Source organism: Pristiophorus japonicus, chromosome 5 (genome assembly GCF_044704955.1).
Source record: "Pristiophorus japonicus isolate sPriJap1 chromosome 5, sPriJap1.hap1, whole genome shotgun sequence".
Taxonomy (NCBI): domain Eukaryota; kingdom Metazoa; phylum Chordata; class Chondrichthyes; family Pristiophoridae; genus Pristiophorus; species Pristiophorus japonicus.
Window position 1 is genome coordinate 105,972,370 of NC_091981.1, and position 26,346 is coordinate 105,998,715.

At 45.8% G+C, this 26,346-nt stretch overlaps 1 protein-coding gene across 6 annotated transcripts in view; it reads left to right on the plus strand.

The window, feature by feature from the left end:
- The window catches only part of creb5b (cAMP responsive element binding protein 5b), a 666,872-nt gene that overhangs the window by 89,489 nt on the left and 551,037 nt on the right, over positions 1 to 26,346 (plus strand). For 4 of the 6 annotated variants that reach the window (XM_070880829.1, XM_070880832.1, XM_070880831.1 and 1 more), the window contains one exon: positions 16,632 to 16,703. The exons of the other annotated variants lie outside the window; for them this stretch is intronic. In XM_070880829.1, coding sequence (XP_070736930.1) covers positions 16,632 to 16,703 — 72 coding nt within the window. The remainder of the gene's footprint in view (positions 1 to 16,631; positions 16,704 to 26,346) is intronic. 6 annotated transcript variants of the gene reach the window in all.

A 26,346-nucleotide genomic window follows, 5' to 3' on the forward strand; every position in this document is an offset into this window, starting at 1 on the left:
CATTGTACTTTTCATCTGATCCGTTGTTCGCCATTCTGTGGATTCTGTAATCCTGTAACTCGTCGCCACTGTAAAGTCCTGTCCCCTCAGTACAGATTCACACGAGGCATGTAGTGAAGTCAAGGTCACTCTGGACCTGCACCTTTATTTCACAGCTCTGGAATGCTGCACTTGCCTGAGACCTGTCCTTATATACCTGTCTCTTGCAAGTGCACCCCTGGTGGTAAGGTATGCTGGTGGTTGCAGGTAAATCTTATTACAGTCATGTATAGCATATTAGGATACAGTTATATATAATAATGTAAGATACATGACAATAATCTCATACGTTTCGATAAGATCACCTCTCATTCTTCTGAATTCCAATGAGTAGAGGCCCAATCTACTCAACCTTTCCTCATAAGCCAACCCCCTCATCCCCGGAATCAATCTAGTGAACCTTCTCTGAACTGCCTCCAAAGCAAGTATATCTTTTCGTAAATATGGAAACCAAAACTGCACACAGTATTCCAGGTATGGCCACACCAATATCTTATATAGCTGTAGCAAGACTTCCCTGCTTTTATACTCCATCCCCTTTGCAATAAAGGTCAAGATTCCATTGGCCTTCTTGATCCCTTGCTGTACCTGCATACTATCCTTTTGTATTTCATGCACAAGTACCCCTAGGTCCCGCTGTACTGCGGCACTTTGCAATCTTTCTCCATTGAAATAATAACTTGCTCTTTGTTTTTTTCTGCCAAAGTGCATGACCTCACACTTTCCAACATTATACTCCATCTGCCAAATTTTTGCCCACTCACTTAGCCTGTCTATGTCCTTTTGTAGATTTTGTGTGTCCTCCTCACACATTGCTTTTCCTCCCATCTTTGTATCCTCAGCAAACTTGGCTATATTGCACTCCGTCCCTTCTTCCAAGTCGTTACTATACATTGTAAATAGTTGGGGTCCCAGCACTGATTCCTGCAGCACCCCACTAGTTACTGGTTGCCAACCAGAAAACGAACCATTTATCCCGACTCTCTGTTCTCTGTTAGTTAGCCAATCCTCTTTCCATTCTAATATATTACCCCTAAGCCCGTGAACTTTTATCTTGTGCAGTAACCTTTTATGTGGCACCTTCTCAAATGCCACCTGGAAGTCCAAATACACCACATCCACTGGTTCTCCTTTATCCACTCTGTTCATTGCATCCAACAAATTTGTCAAACATGACTTCCCCTTCATACACTCTTTTCAGTACTGAATCCTTTTGAGTCCCATCCGCAATCTCAGTTGCATTCAAGGAAAAGTCTTTGTCAACTGCACCTAGCATGAAAATCGTACCTTCACTACCAACACACGGGTCCTCACGTGGCAACCTGGACAAGGCACCTGCAATTGTGTTTTGCTTTGAAGTGCGATATTTATCGTGCAGTCATATTGTGACAGCAGCACTTTCCAATGTTGCATTCTTGGTGTGGCCATTGCAGGGATGGCAAATTTGGGCCCTAATATTGCTTGGAGCGGTTTGTGATCGGTTATAAGGTAAACTTACTGTCAATCAGAAACTGTTGGAATTTCTTGATTCCAAACACTGTGGTGAGTGCTTCCTTTTCAATTGCGTGTAATTTCTTTTGCTCTTTGTGAGGGTTTGCGATGCAAATGCGATTGGTTTCTTTTGGCCGTCATCCATTACGTGCTAACTTAAGCTCACGCACTGTGTCGTAGTGCACAAAGAGAGCATTGCTAGAGAGACTTTTCTTACAAGCGTTGTAAGCTTCCTGTTGCACTTTCGTCCACTTCTACTGGACATTCTTCTTGAGGAACTCGTGCAATGGAGCTAACATGGTCACTAACTCAGGTAAGAAATGTGCGTAGTACAAGGAAAGATCTTAACTGAGACCCGCCCTGTGGCTTTGGAGCATTTTTGACAGCATCAACCTTTTCCTTCACTGGTTGCAAGCCGTTTGCATCAACTTTCAGACCAAGGTATACAACCTCAAGTTGCACAAAAGCACATTTGCTCCTTTTCAATTGGACATTGTGGGTATTCAACCTTTGAAGCACTGTATCTAACACTTCTAGATTTTCTTTCTCGCTGCTTGTTGCAAATCATCTTGATTGCATAAGCAATTTGGAAATCCTTGCAAAATCTTATCCATCACGTTGGTCTTGATGTGGATATGCACATCAAGACCAAAGTGGATGTCCTGAACTTAAAAGAAAGGTAACTTCGACGGTATGAGACGTGAATTGGCTAGGATAGACTGGCGAATGATACTTAAAGGGTTGACGGTGGATAGGCAATGGCAGACATTTAAAGATCACATGGATGAACTTCAACAATTGTACATCCCTGTCTGGCATAAAAGTAAAACGGGGAAGATGGCTCAACTGTGGCTTACAAGGGAAATTAGGGATAGTGTTAAATCCAAGGCAGAGGCATATAAATTGGCCAAAAAAAGCAGCAAACCTGAGGACTGGGAGAAATTTAGAATTCAGCAGAGGAGGACAAAGGGTTTAATTAGGAGGGGGAAAATAGAGTATGAGAGTAAGCTTGCAGGGAACATAAAAATTGACTGCAAAAGCTGCAACAGATACGTGAAGAGAAAAAGATTAGTGAAGACAAATGTAGGTCCCTTGCAGTCAGAATCAGATGAATTTATAATGGGGAACAAAGAAATGGCAGACCTATTGAACAAATACTTTGATTCTTTCTTCACTAAGGAAGACATAAATAACCTTCCGGAAATACTAGGGGACCGAGGGTCTAGCGAGAAGGAGGAACTAAAGGAAATCTTTATTCGTCAGCAAATTGTGTTGGGGAAATTGATGGGATTGAGAGCCGATAAATCCCCGGGGCCTGATAGTCTGCATCCGAGAGTACTTAAGGAAGTGGCCCTTGAAATAGTGGATGCATTGGTGGTCATTTTCCAACATTCTATCGACTCTGGATCAGTTCCTATGGACTGGAGGGTAGCTAATGTAACCCCATTTTTTAAAAAAGGAGGGAGAGAGAAAACAGGGAATTGTAGACTGGTCAGCCTGACATCAGTGTTGGGGAAAATGTTGGAATCAGTTATTAAAGATGTAATAGCAGCGCATTTGGAACGCAGTGACAGGATCGGTACAAGTCAGCATGGATTTATGAAAGGGAAATCATGCTTGACAAATCTTCTGGAATTTTTTGAGCATGTAACTAGCAGAGTGGACAAGGGGGAGCCAGTGGATGTGGTGTATTTGGACTTTCAAAAGGCTTTTGACAAGGTCCCACACAAGAGATTAGTGTGCACAATTAAAGCACGTGGTATTGGGGGTAATGAGCTAATGTGGATAGAGAACTGGTTGGCAGACAGGAAGCAAAGAGTAGGAATAAACAGGTCCTTTTCAGAATTACAGGCAGTGACTAGTGCGGTACCACAAGGTTCAGTGCTGGGACCACAGCTATTTACAATATACAGTAATGATTTAGATGAAGGAATTGAATGTAATATGTCCAAGTTTGCAGATTACACAAAGCTGGGTGGCAGTGTGAGCTGTGAGGAGGATGCTAAGAGGCTGTAGGGTGACTTGGACAGGTTAGGTGAGTGGGCAAATGCATGGCAGATGCAGTATAATGTAGATAAATGTGAGGTTATCCACTGGTGGCAAAAACAGGTAGGCAGAATATTATCTGAATGATGACAGATTAGTAAAAGGAGAGGTGCAACGAGATCTGGGGGTGCCATGGTACATCAGTCATTGAAAGTTGGCATACAGCTATAGCAGGCAGTGAAGAAGGCATATGGCATGTTGGCCTTCATAGCAAGAGAATTTGAGTATAGGAGCAGAGAGGTCTTACTACAGTTGTACAGGACCTTGCTGAGGCCACACCTTGAATATTGTGTACAGTTTTGGTCTCTTAATCTGATGAAGGACAGTCTTGCTATTGAGGGAGTGCAGCGAAGGTTCACCAGACTGATTCTCGGGATGACAGGACTGACATATGAAGAAAGACTGGATCGATTAGGCTTATAGTAAATGGAATTTAGAAAAATGAGAGGGGATCTCATAGAAACATATAAAATTCTGACGGAATTGGACAGGTTAGATGCAGGAAGAATGTTCCTGATGTTGGGGAAGTCCAGAACCAGGGGTCACAGTCTAAGGATAAGGGATAAGCCATTTAGGACTGAGATGAGGAGAAACTTCTTCACTCAGACTTGTGAGCATGTGGAGTTCTCTACCAATTAAAGTTGTTGAAGCCAGTTTGTTAGATATATTCAAAAGGGAGTTAGATGTGGTCGTTACGGCTAAAAGTGATCAAGGGGTATGGAGAGTAAGCAGGAATGGGGTACTGAAGTGGATGATCAACCGTGATCATATTGAATGGTGGTGCAGGCTCAAAGGGCTGAAGGGCCTACTCCTGCACCTATTTTCTATGTTTCTATGCTGGCACATCATACTCAATGATGCCCTCATAACTGTCTGTGAACGTGCTTTCATATTTGTTCAGCATTGTGTTGAGTCACTTCTTTGAAGCATCTGTACTAAAAACATTTTTCCAGTTTAGTTTTAACTTTCTCAACCAGTCTTTGTTCATGAGAGTTAGCCTGTTGTTGTCGCTCACTACAATAATAGGCAGCTTTACTGACTGGCCATTGTGTATAACTGTATAATCCATTCGTCCCCATGTCGCTATGATTTCTCCGGAATAGGTTTCTAAACTCTACGGTACTCTTTGTAAGTGGTACTTGATTAAACTTACTCTCACATGTGCCCTTACTCATGTTAGAGCAGTTCGTCGCCATGTAGATACACATCAATATATTGCTCATTGATTCAAAGTTTTGGATGGAAATCGTTCCCACGACTGCTAGAATTGCCGCTAGTGGAATAGATACTGTAGATGCCAAGTTCTTCAACATCAGGTGTATTCACTTCAGTATTGTGAACCCAGTTGTTTTTGCTGCTTTGCATTGCTACTAGAATGGGTTTTACTTCCTGCTTTTGATCTAGCTCTGCAAGCTGTTGAACTATGGCCTTGCGTCTGGCAGTGAAAACACTTTGCATTTCTGTATTGGCAGGACTGTGGTGAGTGATTTTCATTGCAGCAATAACAATTCACTGAACTGCTCTCACTAACATGCTATTAACTCAGTCTCACAGATTTAGGTTTGGCAGTGGCTTTGTGACTGTAGACCTCAGCTACACTAGTCACTTGAGTTGGATGGAGCTCCCTAGCATTCTTAGATGCAATCTCCATAGCTAGGGTAATTTTGCATGCTATGTCAAACATTAGGTTCGAAGTGTTCAGTAACTTGGGGGCCGAAATTGCCCCCCTCCATAAGCTCCATTCCTGCCTCTTAGAGCAGAGGGGACTTATCGACCTGAGGCGGGTGGATGGGTCGACCCATCCGAAACTGCCCACTGGCCGGAACGGGTTTGCGCTTCACCCATTTTCCCGCAACGTCGGGCATGCGCCGACCCCTTACCAACCGTCGACGACCTCTTTCCGCCCGCAGGAGCAGCAGCACCACCGGTCAGTGCAACTGACAGCTTTTCCTGGCAGGGAGCTGTCTGTGGCTGGGCGACGCGTCCACCCATAAAGAGGAGGGTGCACTACCACGACTCCATTACATTTACTTTTGTCGGCCGACCGCCAGGTCGGTCCAACAATTATGCCCCAGGTTCGGCCAGGCCGCCAACAGGCAGTTTGGCACCTCCTCTTGGGTGCCAGGTCGCTAGCCCAGCCAAAACATTCCCTGGTGGCCCAGTCGGCCAAACTGAACTTGTTGCAGAGCTCGCAACGGCCCTCCCCTTTAACTGAAGGAGAGGGACGTTGTGACGTGTTAGCACGCCGCAGATGACTGGTCAGGGCGGCTGACCTGCTGCAAGGGCACTTCTGCCCCACAGCCACCACAACTTACGCCCTGATGAAAAAAAAATTGTATCAGCTGAATTTCTCCGGTATCATGGGGCGGAGAAAAAATTAAAAAGCGGAAGGTGCACCCCTTGGACTGTGTGTGCTCATCCACCAGTCAACAAACAAACTTATCTCGCAACGCACAATCCAAAAATGTGCCAAAGTTACAATGCAAAGGCAGGTTCTTATCATCATAGGCAGACCCTCGGAATCGAGGAAGACTTCCTTCCACTTTTAACATGAGTTCTTAGGTGGCTGAACAGTTCAATAGGAGAACCACAGACTCTGTCACAGGTGGGGCAGATAGTCATTGAGAGAAGGGATGGGTGGGACTGGTTTGCCGCACGCTCTTTCCGCTGCTTGCGTTCGTTTTCAGCATGCTCTTGGCGATGAGACTTGAGGTGCTCAGCACCTCCACTTAGGGCAGTCTCTGGCCAGGGACTCCCAGGTGTCAGTGGGGATGTTGCACTTTATCAGGGAAAAATTGACCATCTTTAAAAAAGGGGACAAGTCCGACTGCCACTGGGAAAGTCCTCACCAGTGTCCACCTCAACCGTCTTCCCCCTGTGGCCAGGGAGCTCCTCCCAGAGTTGCAGTGCGGTTTTCGTCCCTTACGGGGCACAACGGACATGATTTTTGCAGCGCGACAGCTGCAGGAAAAATGCAGGGAGCAGCGCCAGCCCTTAGACATGGCCTTCTTCGACCTTACAAAGGCCTTTGACACTGTCAATCGCGAGGGTCTATGGAGCGTCCTCCTCCATTTCGGATGCCCCCAAAAGTTCGTCACCATCCTCTGCCTGCTCCACGACGACATGCAGGCCGTGATCCTTACCAACGGGTCCATTACAGACCCAATCCACGTCCGGACCAGTGTCAAACAGGGCTGTGTCATTGCCCCAACCCTTTTCTCAATCTTCCTCGCTGCCATGTTCCATCTCACAGTCAACGAGCTCCCCGCTGGAGTGGAACTAAACTACAGAACCAGTGGGAACCTGTTCAACCTTCGCCGTCTCCAGGCCAAGTTCTAACCCTAACCTCTGTCGTCGAGCTACAGTACGTGGACGACGCCTGCATCTGCGCACATATAGAGGCTGAACTCCAGGACATAATTGACGTTTTTACTGAGGCATACAAAAGCATGGGCCTTACGCTAAACGCAAGACAAAGGTCCTCCACCAGCCTGTCCTCGCTGCACAGCTCTGCCCCCCAGTCATCAAGGCAGGTTCTTAAGAGATGTACTCACTGATGGTTTAATTTTGTTTTTGGTTTCTGGGACCAAACTTATAACTCTCTGCTATTTCTAACGGCTTTGGCCCAAAATGTCCTCATGTTTCTTGACAATATCTTCAAAGGACACATCCTTCGCTTTCCCTGGTGTGAGTAGGTTTGTCAATGCTCCATAGACATCCAGCCCGATCTCCATCAGAAAAATGTTTTTTCTGTTCACAAATTACTTTATTTTGAGCTTGTACATTATCTTCTGCACCTTCGGTCTTAATAATGTTGTTGGCCTTAAAAAAAGATCTCCATCCACTCAATATAAGAACCAAAATAGTTCGTGAGCTCAGTCATACATGCCGAGGCTTCCAACGAATCCTGTAGGCGCGGCTATGGTTGTCCCGATCCCGAACAGTGACTCAGCACGCTACCTGTGTACATGTGAGAATCAACGGCGCTGGTGCTGTGTATGCAAAGGCGAAGCACAGACAATTCTGTCTGAGCATTAACGGTAGATCATCACAAAAATTCAGTTTAGGCATCGCAAATTTACTTTAAACTTGTCCACTTGCAAGGTTGAACATTGTGCCCTTCCCTGATCCCTAAAAATGGCTTTGGGATTACATCATCGTTGCCAAAATGTACTCTACGTGGGTAAAACAAATGAAGGACAGAAACTCGATGAGTTGCTGGTCCATGTGCTTGTTTTATTAGGCCAGAGTGAACTGGGCATGCTCATAACCAAACCATGTGATAATACATTGCAGGTAACAATATAAAACAACTAGATCTGGAGAAACTAAGGTGTAAATGTCTTGCATCCCTCCTCTGATTGCCCTCTTCCTCCTCCAAAAACTGCAGATAGAATAGTATACCAATATGATACCTGTCGATGCTGAAAGACTCCAGCCAATTTGAGATCCCTGGCAAAATCCCCCAGAGAGGGGATGGGGTAAGGAAGTCAGGCTTGCTTCAGTGATTAAGCCAAAAAAAAGCAGCAGTCTGGGTTGTAAATTGGAACAACTTCCAAACAGACTGTCTTTAGAAAAGAGGACCTAATATGAATAAATGGATCTGCCAGCTAGTGTCCATTTTATATGAGCACTGACTGAGTGCCAGGCGCTTTGATTGCATTATGGGACCAGCAGGTAATTTAAATATATTTGGGGGTTTTAATGAGCCTCGTGGAAGCCAGGTGCACAGGCGCATCCCAGCCGCATGATGGTGTCTTATGTGCACTAAGCACTGAACAGGCCTTTGGCTTCTGATTGCCCACATCAGACCGACCACACATTATCACCCCTGCAACCCAGCATGGAATCAATGCCATGGAAGGAGGAGTGGAGGAAGAAAATTAGTGAGGAAGAGAAATAAATAGTGATTACATTATTTTTTTGAATTTGCATTCTTAGGGCCTGAAATTGTCCATTTTAGCGTCGGCCACTCGAACGGGGCGCAAGATAGATTTCGTCCGGGCACAGCGAGAATCGCCAGCGTGGAATTGGGCAAGGTAGCGTCCCGCTTGGTGGCGCGTGCCGATGTTGACGTCATCGCCGTGCGCATTGTACCCTTACCACCCTGGAAGTTAAATTGCCTCGCGCATGCGATCTCAGCACCTGCCGATGACAACGACAGCTTGACCTGTTGAGTTCCAGTCGGGAACTCGATGTGCCAGTGCTATTTAAAGGCGCCATTTTGGAATTTTTTTTTGTTGGCCATTACCTGTTTCCCATTTGCAACTTCTAGTAAGTGTGGCTGCTGGACCAATCTCAGTGTCTTCTTGCTAGACCATTGTTTTGACTGCTACCTTTTCCCCTGTATTACTCATGGCACTTTCGACGTTGTACCATTTCTGTCCCTTCATGGGGTCTGTGCTGGCAGTCGACCGGCTGCTCCGACTTCACCGTCAGACGATGCTTCGCCAAAGACAATGGCGCTGGCCATTGCAGAAGGCAAAGCATCAAGAGAGGAAGGCTACGACTAAGAGAAGGAGCAGCACAGGGAGAGGCCCATGGAGCACGCCACAGGGAAAAGGGACAGGCCCAGAGAAACACATCCAGCACCACAGGGAGAAGCCCATGAAGATGTTGCCAGAGGAAGAAGGCACCATGTTGGTGGCAACAGCAGGCCTTACTCTCCCAGCGTATTCCGTCAGCTGTTCTACATCAATTTCACTGAGAAGCAGTGTGTGTGAAAGCTGCTTTTCAGGAAGGACGTGGTCACAGAGCTCTGCCATCTGCTGCGAGACGATATGTCTCACCAGGGTGAGGACGGCTCTCTCAGTAGCAGTCAAGATCACAATCACTCTCAATTTCTATGCCAATAGATGTTTCCATGGAACAACAGGTGACATCTCCAACATCTCCCAGTCTGGCATCCATTGCTCCATCTGTGAGGTCATAGATGCTCTGCACAGAAGGAGGAGGGACTACATCGCCTTCCTCATGACCAGAGAGAAGCAGTTCAAATTTGCATGTGGCTTTGCCAAGATAGTGGACTTCCCCATGCTGCAGGGTGCCATTGAATGCACCCACGTCACTTTGAGGGCATTGCAGCACAATCCAGAGATCTTCCGTAATCGCAAAGGCTACCACTCACTGAATGTACAGTTGGTGTGCGACCACACATGCAGAATAATATAGGTCAATGCCCGCTAACCTGGTAGCAGCCACGATGCCTTCATCCTGCTCCAGACCAGTGTACCATCTCTCTTTCTTCCTTCTTCTTCTTCAGCAGTCCCCCGGAGTCGAGGATGACTTGCTTCCACATAAAATGAGTTCTAAGGTGACTGATAAGACCAATACCGGATCTACAGTCTCTGTCACAGGTGGGGCAGATTGTGCTTGGAGGGATGAGTGGGTGGGTGCTTGATTTGTCGTACACTCCTTCTGCTGTTTGTACTCGGCTTCCGCGTGCTCCCGACGAAGAGACTTGAAGTGTTCGGCACCTTCTCGGATGCTTCTCCTCCACTTTGCGCAATCTGGGGCCATGGATTCCCAAGAGTTGGTGGGGATGTTACATTTTTTCTAAGGAGGCTTGGAGGGTGTCCTTGAAACATTTTCTCTGCCCTTCTGGGACTCACTTGTCATGATGTAGCTCAGAGTAGAGTGCTTAATTCGTGAATCTAGTATCAGGCATTCGGACAATATGGCCCATCCATCGGAGCTGATCGAGTGTGGTCAATGCCTCGATGCTGAGGATGTTGGCCTGAGAGAGAGAACGGTAACGTTGGTGCACATATCCTGCCAATGAATTTGCAGGATTTTGTGGAGGCAGCATTGGTGGTACTTCTGCAGTGCTTTGAGGTGCTTACTGTACATAGTCCATATCTCTGAAGCATATAGGATGGTGGGTATCACTACTGCTCTGCAGACCATGAACTTGGTGCCGGGTTTGAGATCCTGGTCTTCGAACACTCTTTTCCTCAGGCGGCCGAAGGCTGCACTGGCATACTGAAGGCGGTGTTGTTTTTTGTTGGTGGACGCAGATTGATAGAGAACCTTTGTCTAACGTAGGTTTAATGTAAGGCCCAAACTCTCGTACGCTTCAGTGAAGATGTCAATGATGGTTTGGAGTTCAACCTCAGAGTGTGCACAAACACAAGCGTGTCTGCATACTGTAATTCAATGACAGAGGTTGAAACAAGCTTGGAGGTGTCGGCGATTGAACAATTTCCCCTTGTCCTGTAGATTAACTCCACTCCAGTGGGAAGCTTGTTCAAGGTGAAATGAAGCATTGTAACGAGGAAGATTGAGAAGAGCGTTGGTGCGATGACACAGCATTGCTTGACACCGCTCTGCACCTATATTGGGTCTGTGGTGGAACCGTTGGTAAGAATCATGGCTTGCATGTCATCGTGAAGCAGCCAGAGATGGTGACAAATTTTTGAGGACAGTCAAATTTTAGAAGGACATTCTATAATCCCTAATGGTTGACAGATTCTAAGTCTTTTGTGAGTTCAAAGAAGACCATGTACAGAGGTTGATGCTGCTCCCAATGATTTTCTTGGATTTGTCGCGCGGTGAAGATCATGTCCGTTGTGTGCCTTAGTGGGCGGAATTTGCATTGCGACTCTCGGAGGAGCTCTTCAGCCACAGGGAGGAGACGATTGAGGAGGATTCTTGCGATGATTTTCCCTGCGGCAGACAGCAGGGAAGCTCCTCTGTAATTACCGCAATCGGACTTGTCACCTTTCTTGAATGCTGCCGCAGAAAAATCAACGCTAAAGCACTCAAAGACTCTGCAAAGAAAGTCCTATTGAGCCAATGCCTCACAGCCAACCTAACTACTTCCAGTGAACCGAAGCCGCAGAGTGTCCAGTGTGCCTGGTCTGCCCTCAAGTCCACCATAATTAGCACCTGTGAAGAGACTCTTGGTTACTCTACCAGAAAACATCCAAGACTGTTTCGATGAGAATGACCACGAGATCCAGGTGCTAAGAAACAGCAAACGCAAGACATTTTTGAATTGAAAACTATACCACAACTCGAGTGAAAGAAAGCCGATCTACAGACAACTGAAGGCTGAGGTCCAACAAAAAACTTGTGACTTAAAGAACAGATGATGGGTGGAAAAAACACAGGAGATCCAGCAACTAGCCGACATCACGGCGTGCGTGGATATTTTAGCGCAGTCCAGATCACCTATGGCCCAAGCACTCAAGGTCCTATTCCACTAACAGCCAAGAGTGGAGTGGTGCTCATCAAGGACAAAGAGGTAGTCAGAGCCCACTGGAAGGAGCACTTTGAAGATTTCTTTATCCAAGACTCTGTCTTTGACGTGAGTGTCCTTGAATCCATCCCGCCACCACCTCGGCATAATCGCAGCCCGGCATTAAAAAGGCCATCTGTCAACTGAAAAACAACAAGGCCTCAGGAGCAGATGGCATCCCTGCCGAAGTACTAAAGCATGATGGAAAAGTACTCCTTGCGCGAATCCATGACCTCATCTCTCTTACCTGGAAGGAGGAGAGCATGACCAGGGATCTCAGAGACGCTGTAATCGTGATCATCTTCAAGAAAGGTGACAAGTCTCTGTTCCAGCCCCAAATGAAACTCATGGCTGACTGCTCGGGGACAAGGGCTATCTGCTATGCACCTGGCTCATGACGCCCCTCCGCAACCCCAAAACTCCTGGCCAGCACTCATACAATGCGAGCCATGCCTCCACCAGGAACATCATTGAGCAGACCATCAGAATACTCAAGCAACAGTTCCGCTGCCTTGACTGCTCGGGAGGAGTGCTGCAATACTCGCCTGAGCGGGTGTCCCTATTCATCATCGTTTGCTTCATACTGCACAACCTGGCCATCATGAGGGCACAGCCATTGCCACCAGACATAACCATACCACCTCAGGAGGAGGAGGAGGACCAGGAGGAGGAGGAGCAAGAGCAGGAGGATGAGGAGTAGCAATAGCAGCAACAGCCACGACGGAAGTGGCAGCGACTCCATCACGATCCTGTAAGGAAGGCCCGCGACCGTCTCATCAGAGCTCGTTTCCACTGATTTCCATCACATTTCTTGGTTCCTCTGGACATCCCCATCACCACATCAATTTGCCCTTCCATACCAAATCCCCAACACTGAAATGAGAGAAAACAGTAAACATTAAACATTCCAATCACCATTTATCAAAAAGCAACAAAGTGTATAACTGTGTTTTTACTTATCACCCTTGTGATTTCCTTATAGCCCCTTTTTTATCCACCTATTCTACTACTTCTCTGCAGTGTCTCCCCTGTGGCTGCAGGAGGGCTTGTGGAAGGCTACTATGTATCAGGGCCAGAGACTACAGATGACCTTGTAGGACGCCCCCGACCAGCTCTGGGCATGGAAGGCCCAGCTGCAGACTGCACCACCTCAGGCTGGGCGGCAGCAGTGTGGTCTCGCTGGGTGGCAGGCATGAACAAGTACAGTGGCGGAGTGGCAGTGGTGTGATCAGGAATGCTGTCAACTGAGAGAGGACAGCAGGTTTCTGCTCCACTGACCCAGTGCCACTCTTCCAGGGCAGCACCTCAGCATCCCCACCACTCTGATAAAGCATAGATTACTGGGCTGCTGCGACAGCGGGTGATCCCCGATCGACTGCGGTGGACCCAGCAGCAATAGCAGCAGTCAGGGCTTGCGTGTCATGCAGCTGAGACTGCATGACATCGCTAAGATGTTGCGTGGCATCATGCTGACACTACATGAGAGCAGTCTGAGCTTTCATATGAGCAACCATTGACTCTATTGCACAGCAAGACATTGCGTTGCTTCTGCCTGTGCCGCAGTGGATTCTGCCACATCACCCATGGCACGCGTCATGAGGTCTGGATCCGCTAGGTTTGTCTGGGAGTCCACCATCGTCTGAACACTGGCAATAATGGGCTACATGATGTGCGCAGTGCTGTCTACAATGCAACATACTCTCGGGCACACTTGCCATTGCACCAATCCTGTTGGAGTGCATGGCTATTGTTATGTATGAATAAAGAGTCTGACCAGATACTGTGAGCTCAAAGTAAAGTGTGACCTTAGTCTTTTATCACAGGTCTCCAGAGTGCCTCTCCAGCCTGTGAGACCTCCTTAAGTACAGGTGCCCCAAGGGATTGTGGGATCCCTTGGGACTCCAGGGGATGAGCCCCCTGGTGGTTACACAAGGTATTTACAGGTTTACATGTATAACAGCCATCATCCTTTGTGCAAATGCCTCCCCATCGAGGTCCTCATCTGAGTCCTGTGCGAACCCACCCTCCGGTGAGATGGCTGCTGAGCTTCTCTTTCCCCTTGACCATACTGCAGCCCGCTCAGCCCTGAGGCATCAACCAGTGCATACCTGTGTCCTAAACCAACATCTAATGACCATTTAGTGCGTGCGGGTGGGAGAAGCAGTGACGCACTGCTTGGTTCCTCTTCCCCCTGTTCTTCTCCCTCGTCACTGGGTTGGGGGAGTTGGGCAGGGGGCTCAAGCACAGGCTGCTCAGCTGCTGGCTCATTATCTGAAAGCATAAGTGGCACGAGTCGTGTTAAGGTGCGGGAACAGAGTCAGGAATGGTGCAAGAAAGGAAGACAGAATGAGGATGTGGAAAGTTATAAGGCCTTCTGGTTTAAGGGAGAAGTGGGATGAGAAGAGGGGATTAACATACCATTGGTGCTCCCAGCGGGCTCGACGTCTCCAGTGGCCATGGGGTCTACTGCCTGCAGGCTAATGAGCAACAGTAGTCGCTCCTCCAGGTCGGAAAGCTGGCGCAGTTTAGCTTTCCCCTCCTCCAATTTGCTGCATCCTATTGTGTGCCATCTTGGCCTGCAAAAGAAAGGAAGCTGTGTGAGTAACAGTGCAATTATGTATGTAGGAGATATGCCTGCCGCGGTTAAATAGCTGTGAATGTAGGTAAAGCTTGAAATGAGGCTGTGACTGTGAGTAGGCACAGATGGTTAGTGGTTGACTGCTGGGTTAAGTGCTGGTTTGCAGAGTGTGCAGAGAGAGAGGCTCAGAGGCTGCTATATAAGAGTTGTGGAAACATGTACTCACTTTGACCACCCGAGTGAGGTCGTTGAATTTCTTGCGACACTGGGCGGAGGTTCTATCCATCACCGTGCTGCCCGACACCTCCGCAGCCACTTCTGCCCACATAGCCCAAACAATCTGTTGAGTTGGCCTCCTCCCAGATGAAGGGAAGATTACCCACTCCTTCCCTCGACTGCCCCCACCAATGTCTCCAATGCTGGGTCACTGAACCGAGTGCTCCTAGCAGAATGCCTTGCAGCAGCCATCACACATCTTCCTTGCAGCTCAGTCAAGTGAACAAATGATAAGATTGACCAGCTGATGTCTGAAACGACAGCCCCTTTAAGAACTGGAATGGACAGTAACCTCATTATCAGTGAATGAAATTCAGGTGAAATTGGGTGCAGCCCTGCTAATAGCACACCTGCAGTGCCCCTCTGAGGCCATTAGTGCCTCTGATACTGCCTCGCATCATTTCTCAGGGAAAAGTGCCCAATTTCACACAATTTTTCAGGTCATCAGTTGGACGCTAAATCGTCAATCTTTTTACATTTAGTGCCCCAAACGCGGCACTAATGAATTTTGGCCTTCTAGTGTAGATCTTTGCATGCTGGGAACATAATGGGATTTTGCCGCAGTCATTGTGATTTTCCATCCCGAATTTGCAATATGTCCTCCTGGTGGATAAAGTCCCATCCTGAGATGCAAATTCGTAAATTACATCTTAAACTCTTTGGACAAACCAACTGTTATTTTCTCACTGTACTGAAAGCGAGTTACTGTTATCTGTGTCTGGAGCAACACAGAAGTGCTTTTTCAAAATAATTGCAACCTGCCAGTTAGCTGTTCAGTGAAAGGACTAGCAACTCATAGCCTACTATAAGTCAGATTTCTATGATTGTCTAGTAAAACAATTGTCAATCCCTGGAACATTTTGTATACGTGTTTCTCAGCTGACTCACACCAACTGGCAGGATGAGAGGTTAAACCTGACTTTTCAATGGTAGTGACAGCTATGTTGAATCTCACTCAGCAAGGTTAAAGAGGAATAAAGGCACCTTTATATCAAAAGTTGAAAAATAATTGTGTTTATCACTCAAAATTTGGTGGTTGCATGTAGTGCATGAACATAGGATTAATAAACTTTGGAGACATGAGTAGTGTTGATTGTTAGAAATGTTATCAGCATCTGGGAGTGATATATCAGACAATAGGGTCTTGTGCCAATTTCAAGAGTGCTATATTGCAGCACCTGGTTGTTAGTCTCGGAAAACTAAGATTGTGTAATTATACACTGTCACTGCAGGCTGAGGAAACCACAAGTGCAAACCATTAAATGGTGACCATTGTGTTTTTTTTGCTTTTTTTTGGGCAGTAAAACCATAATTTTTTCCAAGTGCCCCCTATAAAAGGGGAAGGGGACGCTAAAACCCAGCAATTAAAACAAATTAAACTTTAAAACATATAAAATAAAATTAAAATTTGGTTGCCGGGGGTGATGATGCACTCCAGTCCCTCCATAGAAACATAGAAAATAGGTGCAGGAGTAGGCCATTCGGCCCTTCGAGCCTACACCGCCATTCAATGAGTTCATGGCTGAACATGGCTGAACACGGAAGGCCGCGAGCCTACCAGTGGACACCGCGTGCTCCATCTCTAAGGACACCCTGGCGCGGATATACGCACGAAAGAGAGGCAGGCAGTCGGGCTGAACGACCCCCTCGACCGCCCGCTGCCTGGATCGGCTGGTGGCACCCTTGGCCGTGCCCAGGAATGGTGACCATTGTTACCTGGATTGAAATGAACAGATGTTTGACTTTTTTTGAAGACTTTCTGTTGTCTTACTTCAATATAACTTAATTGGGCTTAATTAGGGATTAAATAAAAAACTGAAATTGTGTTTTGGAGCTGTGGCTCCTCATGATCATTGTGATGAAAAAAACTTAACTGCATTTCTTTATTAAATACAGGCTAGTTTGTTCAAATGTTAATATAAATGCCATTTATTTATTTTCTGTTGTGTATTTGGTTGTCAGATTAATTCAAAGACAGTTATGAATTTGGAGCAAGACCGGCCATTCGTTTGCAATGCTCCAGGTTGTGCACAGGTGAGTATTACTGACAGTACAAATGATTAGCTAAATATACTTAGAAACAATGGGCTCAATTTTCCCCAAAGCTTTTTTTTGGCATACTTGAAGAGTTACGGCCGTGTTTTGGGGGCTTAAGTACGCCAAAAAAAATGTTCTAAGTTGGATTTCTTCATTTTGGCACCGCCTAACCTGTCCTTTAGTTTTGAGGGTGCAGCTTTGATTGGCACCAAAATGATCAGGTTGTCACGGTAACCAGGGATACATACAGCCAGCTCCCTACTCATTAAAACACATTGCATCAATTTAAAAACACATTAAAACACATTGTATCAACTTAAAAACACATTAAAATACATTGCATCAACTTACCTCCAATTATTAAAGACGGTTCCGGTCCGCCACCCCTAGCTCTGGCCGAAGGGCTACTAGTCTGCTTCCCTAGCTCGCCCAAGCCCCTTGCCAGTGCCGGTCCAGCTCCAGCTCTCCTATCCCCCCACACCCAGCCCCGAGTGCCTTGCTAGTCCCGGCCCCCCGCCCCTAGCCCTGGCCAAAGGGCTTTCCGGTCCGTTTCCCTGCCCGACCCTGGCCCCGAGTGCCTTGCCGGTCTGCTCCACCTCCCCTAGCCCAGGCCGAATGGCCTCCCGGTCCGCTCCCACGCCCTGGCCCAGGCCGAGTGGCCTCCCGTTCCGCTCCCCTACCCCTATCCCAGGCCGAATGGTCCCCACACCTAACTACACCCAAAAGGCTTCCCCCCCACCCCCTCATCTCACGTCTCTCCCCCCCACCTCCCTCTCTTCCCCCCCACCTCTCTCTTCCCCGCCCATCTCTCTCTTCCTCCCCATCTCTCTCTTCCTCCCCCATCTCTCTCTTCCCCCCCATCTCTCTCTTCCCCCCATCTCTCTCTTCCCCCCCATCTCTCTCTTCCGCCCCACCTCTCTCTTTCCCCCCCCATCTCTCTCTTCCTCGCCCATCACTCTCTTCCCCCCCCACCTCTCTCTTCCCCCCCACCTCTCTCTGCCCCCCCACCTCTCTCTTCCCCACTACCTCTCTCTTTCCCCCCCACCTCTCTTGTCCCCCCCCACCTCTCTCTTCCCCCCCCCACCTCTCTCTTCCCCTCTCTCTTACCTTTCCTGCTGCTGATGTCTGGGCATCTATTGCATTTACCTGCGCCGATTTCCTTAACTCTCCAGAATGTTTTTCTGCAGAGGCCACATACGCTGGCCTAAGTAGAACTGGAGTAACTCTCAGCTGGCCAAACTTGCCTAAAAGGCTAGAATTGGCGCAGGTAGCAGTTTACACCCCCTTTGGCTGAAAAAAATACGTACCCATAAAACTATAACTAAGTGAGTTACGCTGGTGCAAATTGATTGGTGAAATTGTTTTTTTTTTAAAACTTGGGCCAGAAAAAGCAGCCTGCTCAAAAAAACGGCGCAAATTACTGGGGAAAATTGAGCCAATGTTTAATTATGACTAGCTGATAAGCAGTAACATTGGTCATGCATAAAATAAAATGAAGATGTTTATCTCTAATTGTCTAATTTTCTAATTAGAATTATAGATATTATAGCACAGAGACCATTCAGTCCACTTATGTCTGTGCTGGTACTCGCTTTTCAACTGAAGCTATCTACTCTAAACGTATTTACTGCTCCCTGTATATGTGTCGTAGAACTATCTATTGTTGGCATGTCTGTAACGCTTGCCTTTCCTCTGAGCTGCTCCTGCGCTGCCACCGTAACTTTGGCAGAAGTGCAGTGGAAAGGTAATTTATACACAGAAATGGGGGGGCCGTGTACTGCCAGTGACGTTATAGCGGCAGAGCGGGACCAACTCTTAGCTTCTGTATTTGTTTACGACTCTACTCACTCTCTTTGTGTAAGTCTTTCCTTGTCTGCATCATCTTTCTCTGCATTCTTTCACTCTGTGTTTCTCACACATTTTCTTCTTTTTGTTTGTACCTCTGTCTGTCTTTTTTTATTGGTATGTATTGCACTTTTCCTCTCACCTTACATGGAGAGCTGGAGCTGCTCCAAATCTTTGATAACTGCAGAAATTATTTTTTTAATTCCTGGGGGAAAAGAGGTTGTTCAGGAGTGTGTTACTTTTGTGCAAGATGCTGTAGTCTGATTTGTGAGTGGACAAGGGACTGAAGCCTGGGGTGGGTTGGGGAATGTAGGATAGTTGCGGCCTGAGGTCTCAGACTCTTACTGAGGGTTTAAACAGATTTGGGTTGGAGTAGAGGGGTAGCTGGAGGGTGAGGGCTTGGCTATACAGTGATAGTTGGGCTGCAGTATTGGGCTTGGTTTCTGGTAGCTATGTGAGTATTAATGCATCTGCCCATCAAAGATGCTGTATATTACAGTGCGGCTTACTGGTTCTGGAGGAAGTTTGGAGGGAGGAATGGTGCCGGGTATCTCCAAGGAATGAACTATGGAGTTCACCCACTTTTCCTTCAGGATCCAGGCCATGATTCCAAGATGGATTCTTAGCTGGGACCTGCATAGACCAATCAGTAGCCTGGTACATCTTTGTTTGACCAAGCAATGATACACTGGTCCCTCTGAGAGCCAGGGATGAGAGAATTCCTGGTGTTGGAATCCCTGCCACTGGCCTTATAGGGATGGGTGTAGGCTTTTACCTTGGCAAGGCCCATGGAATCACTGATGTAAAGCCAGGACTTGGAGTTAAAGAGGGAGGGCACTAGAAGAGCCACAGATTTTTGCCCCATGAAAATGTTCTGCCATGTTGAATTTCTTTTAATCAGTTTGTTATATGATAACATTTATTTTTAGGAGTGGATGAAGAAATGTCATGGTGGCTGTATTTTAGAGAATTTTTTGAAGGAGAGAAAATTGAAATTAGAGTGAAAGTTTTGCTTTATGAGATTATTGAATAATGAAAGTAGAAAACAACCAGAGATATATGTAACTAGTGAGGAGAAAAAAATTGACACAGAGACTCAACAGTCATTGTCCAGATGAACGATTCAATGGACCTGATAGACACAAGAAATGTCATCAAACTTCATGCATTTATTTTATTAAATGTTGCACTGCTTTTCTTCTGGTGCTACTGGTTAGTGGGTTTTATCATTATTTTAGTGAGAAGACATCCAACACAGTCTCTTCAATCATCAGTTTGTTTTCAGACATCGGGGGCGGGGTGGCGGAGTCAGACTTTGGGGAGAGGTGAGTTGGATATCAGTGGGGAGTCTGACAGCGGGGAGGGTGGATCATGGTTTGGGCGGGGGACGGGATGTCCGATTGCGGGGATGGAAGCACGTAAGCTTGGTGAGCCAGTAAAAGCATTCCTGCTCCTCTTGGCCCATAGCAGTGCTGGAAAGGCACATACGTGTTCCATTTAGCTGTTCTCGCCTACCTTCAGTTGGCAAGTTTCCCGAGACCAGCATTAAACAGAGATTAAAATCTTCGGCATTTTTTTAATGACCAACTCGCCTCTGGAGAGCAGCTTAGTCGCCTGCTCCCCAACCCTCCTCCATTAAAACTGGAAGTCGGCACGTTAGAGATGGATTGGTGTCAGGGTTCCCAATTTTTAATTTTTAAACCCCCCACCGCCTCCTTCCCCTCCCTGCCTTTGGGGGTAAAAATTCCCTCCTAGGTGATAGAAGCTAATAATTCTCAATTGGTGGCTATATTAATTCTTCAACTTATTCTGGTAGTGCCATCGACTTTTCTGTTTAACCCTGTCTGAGTTATCTGAAACATGGACTGGTACTGATACATCTGACAGACTTTCTGGAGTATTCATAAATGGCTATCTAGATAGATAATAAGACAACATTCCCAAATGATTCATAAGTTTTATTGCTGATTGATCCATGGCCTGAACAATAGGTCCTTTTCGAGTTAAATTCCCAACTTGGCTGTAATAAATACAATCTGAGTCTTTTAATTGTATCTCTGGCGATCCAACCTTCCAACTGAATTCTGGACGTGACATTTCTGGAGAACAACTTAGGGGGAATTGTATCACCATGAATCCACCCAAAGTTGGGCAGGAACACAGTGGAAATGTTGAGAAACTGGTGGTAAGACCACCAGTGCCTCACCATTTTCACTGCTTCCTCTGCTGGGACCATTTAATTGAAGTGAACTTCTCAAGCCCAATGAAATGATATTACCAACTATACAGCCCCATACAAGATAACTCAGGGAAGGTGAGGGTGGCATGTTAAGATTACATTGAATTAAGCCATTATAACCACCTATAACCACCATTTATAACCATCTTCTCCTCACTGTGTCAAAGTGTTACTAGGTTACCATGAATACCCAGAGGTAGCTTGAGCCCTTGAATCTCTCAGCCTTCGACTGTAAGTGTACCTTCACCCAGAGGCAGCTTTGAATGACACCGTGATGATTGAAACCTTCACAGCTATAGGAAGTGCAGTGTCCATTTGGAGATGGCCTTCAGGTTAGGTGGCAACATATGGGTTAACTTATTTTTGGTTTCCCTTGTGAAGTGCAGCCTCCACAAGTACTGCTCCTAAGTCAGCTGGAGGTAGCAGAGCCTTGGTCTGGTGTGCGGTTAGTAATGGCAAGTGGTACCTACTAACAGAAAAGTCTCTTGTGATGCTTGACTAGCCTGATCCGCTTTGTTCCTCGTCCTCTTCTTCCAAAAGACAAAAATTCAGCAGTATTCCCATTTAAAAAAAAATTATAGGTAAACTGAAGGCCCTGCAGCATCGAGGGAGAATGGTAGATATTGAAGTTCTACTCAGTAGCGAAAATAAGGGGGATAATTTTAATCTATCCCATGGAAAACTGGCGGGACCCAATTGGCCATCCGTTTTACACTCCACTCATTTTACTATCCATTGTGAAAAATGAAATCTGGTGTGGAGTAAAATGGGCAGCTGATCCGATCCTTCAGTTTTCAATGCGCAGGTTAGGTTACAATGACACCCAAGGACTTTACAAAACCTTTTAACGTATCTTTTTAAAAATATATTTCTAATATTCACTTACTGCTTAACAACGCTGGGGAAATGGATTTGATTTACATCCCGTTGTAATAAGGCATTAATGACAGATAATGAGGCATAAGTAATCACTATACCATTACTGTCTCATTTAAATACATCCATTCCATTTTAAGGCAGGGAAAAGATGGTGGGAATTGGATGCATGTAAAAATGGTTCCCCAACCCATTTCATGTTTCTTGATCACTTGAATAGCCCAGAAAACTGTTCGGTATTTAAAGGAAAATCCATGTTATTATATCTAACTAGGTTGCTTACTCAACAATTTAGCAGGTGTGCATTGGCTTGGTTTATTATGGTAATAGCAAAGAGCATGGAATATCTTTTGACTCAGTGGCCTCTATATTAACCCCTCCATGATGAGTGGCAGGAGCCCGAGGGATAAACCCTAAAATCAAAAATGCAATCCCAACCCGATGCATACATGCCTGCCACCATTTTTACTCCATCGGTAGTGAGTTGCGCAAGTGTCCCACCTTGGAGAGGCAGGGCACCTCATTAACATATTTCAATCAGGCTCCGATAGTGCAATTGGGAGCCTGTTTTAAATTTAACTGCTGCCACGCGGGTTTTCCAAGGCTCTGGAAAACCGGCAGTGAAATGGAAGCTGGAGCTGCTGGCTCTAGAAGACAAGTGCCTTTTATAGTAATCCTTTGGGGCCAGGAGGAGCAGGAGTGTTCCCACTGGCCTCTCTTCTGCCGATCGCGGCCCCTCTCTATTCCCTGACGCGGTCACCGACCTCCCCACCCCCGTTCGCTTCTCTCTTCCTCCCCACCTGCGATCACAGCCGGCTCCACTCTCCCCCCTCCTCCCCCATTCCCCCCCCCATCTGTAACCTGCCCCGCTCCTGCAATTAATGGTGACCCCCCCTGCAAAGCCTTGGTCTACAACCTGTCCTCTCCCCAATTGCTGGCGACCATCCTCAAGGCTCCCTGGCTGTCTGGCCACTGGTTTTCCCACCTGGCAGCTGGCTAGCCTATCAATTTGGCCAGCTGCCAGGTTGGAAATGGAATAAAAAATGATAATGATGTCCTGCCGTTAAATTTGGCAAGACCTCCCTATCCCTGGCCTTACCAGGTTCTTCGACCATTTTCAGCATCTCCCGCTTCCTCCCCGGCAACCCATAACTATCGGGCTAATGTGCCTGACTCTGACATCCTTCAATTCATTGGCTGTTTGAAAGATCTAATAAAACGTTGTGGGATATAAATTTGTCTTGGGCGATAGCTCAAAGTGGAAGATAGCAAATCAGCAACTGATTTTGTACTATTCCAAAAGGAAAATTGGATGTAGTGTAAAACGGGCTGTTGATTTGCTATTGTTCATTTTGCGTTACTGCCCAAGACAAATTAGCACCTCTATACCTTTCCATCCAAATTGGGATGAAAGGTTAAGATGTGTTGTATTTTGTATTTCATTGCAGTTTACAAGTTCTGCAAATTTGTGTGATGTAAACAGAGATCCATTGAGCAAAATCAGTTCTTTTGGTAAGCCATAAAATTCCAAAACAATTCTCAATGTAATACATAGAATATACAGCACAGAAACAAAACAGGAACAGGCCATTCAACCCAACCAGTCCATGTGAGCGTTTTGATCCACTCGAGCTTCCTCCCATCCTTTCTCATCTAACTCTATCAACAGAACTCTCAATTCCCTTCTCTCTCACATGCTTATCTAGCTTCCCCTTAAATGTATCTATACTATTCGCCTCAACTACTCCCTGTGCTAGCGAGTTTCACATTTTTGCCACTCTCAGGGTAAAGAAGTTTCTTCTGAATTCATTATTTGATTTCTACGTGACTATCTTATATTGATGGCTTCCAGTTTTGCTCTTCTACACAAGTGGAAACAAACTCTCTGTGTCTATTTTATCAAAACCTTTCAGAATTTTAAAAGACCTCTATTAGATCAACTCTTAGCCTTCTCTTTTTAAGAGAAAAGAGACCCAGTCTGTTGATCCTTTCCTGATAGTTATAACCTTGCAGTTCACGTATCATCTGTGTCAATCTTCTATTTCCTTTTTATAATACGGCAACGAGAACTCTACACAGTACTCCCCCAAGTGTGGTTTTAACCAATGTTCGATACAAGTTTTGCATAACTTCTCTACTTTTAAGTTCTAGCCCTCTAGAAATAAACCCTAGTGCTTGGTTTTGTTTTGTTATAGTCTTATTGACATGTGTCAGAACTTTTCATGATTTATGTATTTGTACTCCAAGATCCCTTTGCTCCTCAACCCATTTGGATTTTTATTTTCCAAGTAATATGTAACCTCCTTATTTTTCTTAGCAAAATGTAGTAACACATATTTATCTCTGTTGAATTTTATTTGCCAACTATATGCCCATTCTGCAAGTTTATTCATGTCTTCTTATAATAAGAACATAAGAACATAAGAAATAGGAGCAGGAGTAGGCTATACGGCTCCTCAAGCCTGCTCCACCATTCAATACGATCATGGCTGATCTGATCATGGACTCGGGTCCACTTCCCTGCCACCTCCCCATAACCCCTTATCCCCTTGTTGTTTAAGAAACTGTCTATTTCTGTCTTAAATGTATTCAATGTCCCAGCTTCCACAGCTCTCTGAGGCAGCGAATTTCACAGATTTACAACCCTCTGAGAGAAGAAATTTCTCCTCATCTCAGTTTTAAATGGGCGGCCCCTTATTCTAAGATTATGCCCTCTAGTTCTAGTCTCCCCTATCAGCGGAAACATCTTCTCTGCATCCACCTTGTCAAGTCCCCTCATAATTTTATACGTTTCGATAAGATCACCTCTAATTCTTCTGAATTCTAATGAGTAGAGGCCCAACCTACTCAACCTTTCCTCATAAGTCAATCTTCTCATCTCCGGAATCAACCTTGTGAACCTTCTCTGAACTGTCTCCAAAGCAAGTATATTCTTTCATAAATATGGAAACCAAAACTGCACGCAGAATTCCAGGTACAACTGTAGCAAGACTTCCCTGCTTTTATACTCCATCCCCTTTGCAATAAAGGCCAAGATTCCATTGGCCTTCCTGATCACTTGCTGTACCTGCATACTATCCTTTTGTGTTTCATGCACAAGTACCCCCAGGTCCCGCTGTACTGCAGCACTTTGCAATCTTTCTCCATTGAAATAATAACTTGCTCTTTGATTTTTCCTGCCAAAGTGCCTGACCTCACACTTTCCAACATTATACTCCATCTGCCAAATTTTTGCACTTAGCCTGTCTATGTCCTTTTGCAGATTTTTTGTGTCCTCCTCACACATTGCTTTTCCTCCCATCTTTGTATCGTCAGCAAACTTGGCTACATTACAATCAGTCTCTTCTTCCAAGTCGTTAATACAGATTGTAAATAGTTGGGGTCCCAGCACTGATTCCTGCGGCACCCCACTAGTTACTGGTTGCCAAGCGGAGAATGAACCATTTATCCCGACACTCTATTTTCTGTTAGTTAGCCAGTCCTCTATCCATGCTAATATATTACCCCCAATCTGTGAACTTTTATCTTATGCAGTAACCTTTTATGTGGCACCTTGTCAAATGCCTTCTGGAAGTTCAAATACACCACATCCACTGGTTCCCCTTTATCCACCCTGTTCGTTACATCCTCAAAGAATTCCAGCAAATTTGTCAAGCATGACTTCCCCTTCATAAATCCATGCTGACTCTGCCTGACCGAATTTTGCTTTTCCAAATGTTCTGCTACTGCTTCTTTAATAATGGACTCCAACATTTTCCCAACCACAGATGTTAGGCTAACTGGTCTATAGTTTCCTGCTTTTTGTATGTCTCCTTTTTTAAATAGGGGCGTTACATTTGCAGTTTTCCAATCTGCTGGGACCTCCCCAGAATCCAGGGAATTTTGGTAAATTGCAACCAATGCATCCACTATCCTGGCCACTACTTTTCTTAGGATCCTAGGATGCAAGCCATCAGGTCCAGGGGATTTATCTGCCTTTAGTCCCATTATCTTACTGAGTACCACCTCCTTAGTGATTGTACCCCCTATAGCCCCTTGACGATCCACTGTTGGAATATTGTTAGTGTGCTCTACCGTAAAGACTGATACAAAATATGTGTTCAGAGTTTCTGCCATCACCATATTCCCCATTACTAATTCCCAACAGGAACCAACATTTACTCTAGCCACTCTTTTCCTTTTTATATACCTATAGAAACTCTTGCTATCTGTTTTTATATTTTGCGCTCGTTTACTTTCATAGTCTATATTCCCTCTCTTACTCATTTGTGTTAGTCATTTGTTATAATTTGTTGCAGTCCTCCTCAGTATTGACTACCCCTCCCAATTTGTTATGTCCGCAAATTTAGAAATTGTATTTTTGATTCCAAAGTCTAAATTGTTAATATAAATTGTGAACAACAGTGATCCCAACACTGATTCCTGTGGGACCCTACTTCCTGCCTTCTGCCATTCTAAATAGCTACCTTTTACCCCTACTCTCTGGTTTCTGATTTGCAAGCAGCTAGCTATCTGTTCTGTTACTTGTCCCCTGACTGCACATGGTTTGACTTTATTCATTATGTGGAACCTTATTAAAGGCCTTTTGGAAGTCCAGATATATTACATCTGCTACATTACCTTTGTCTACTCTCTCTGTTACCTCTTCAAAGAATTCAGTGATGTTGGTCAAGCAAGACT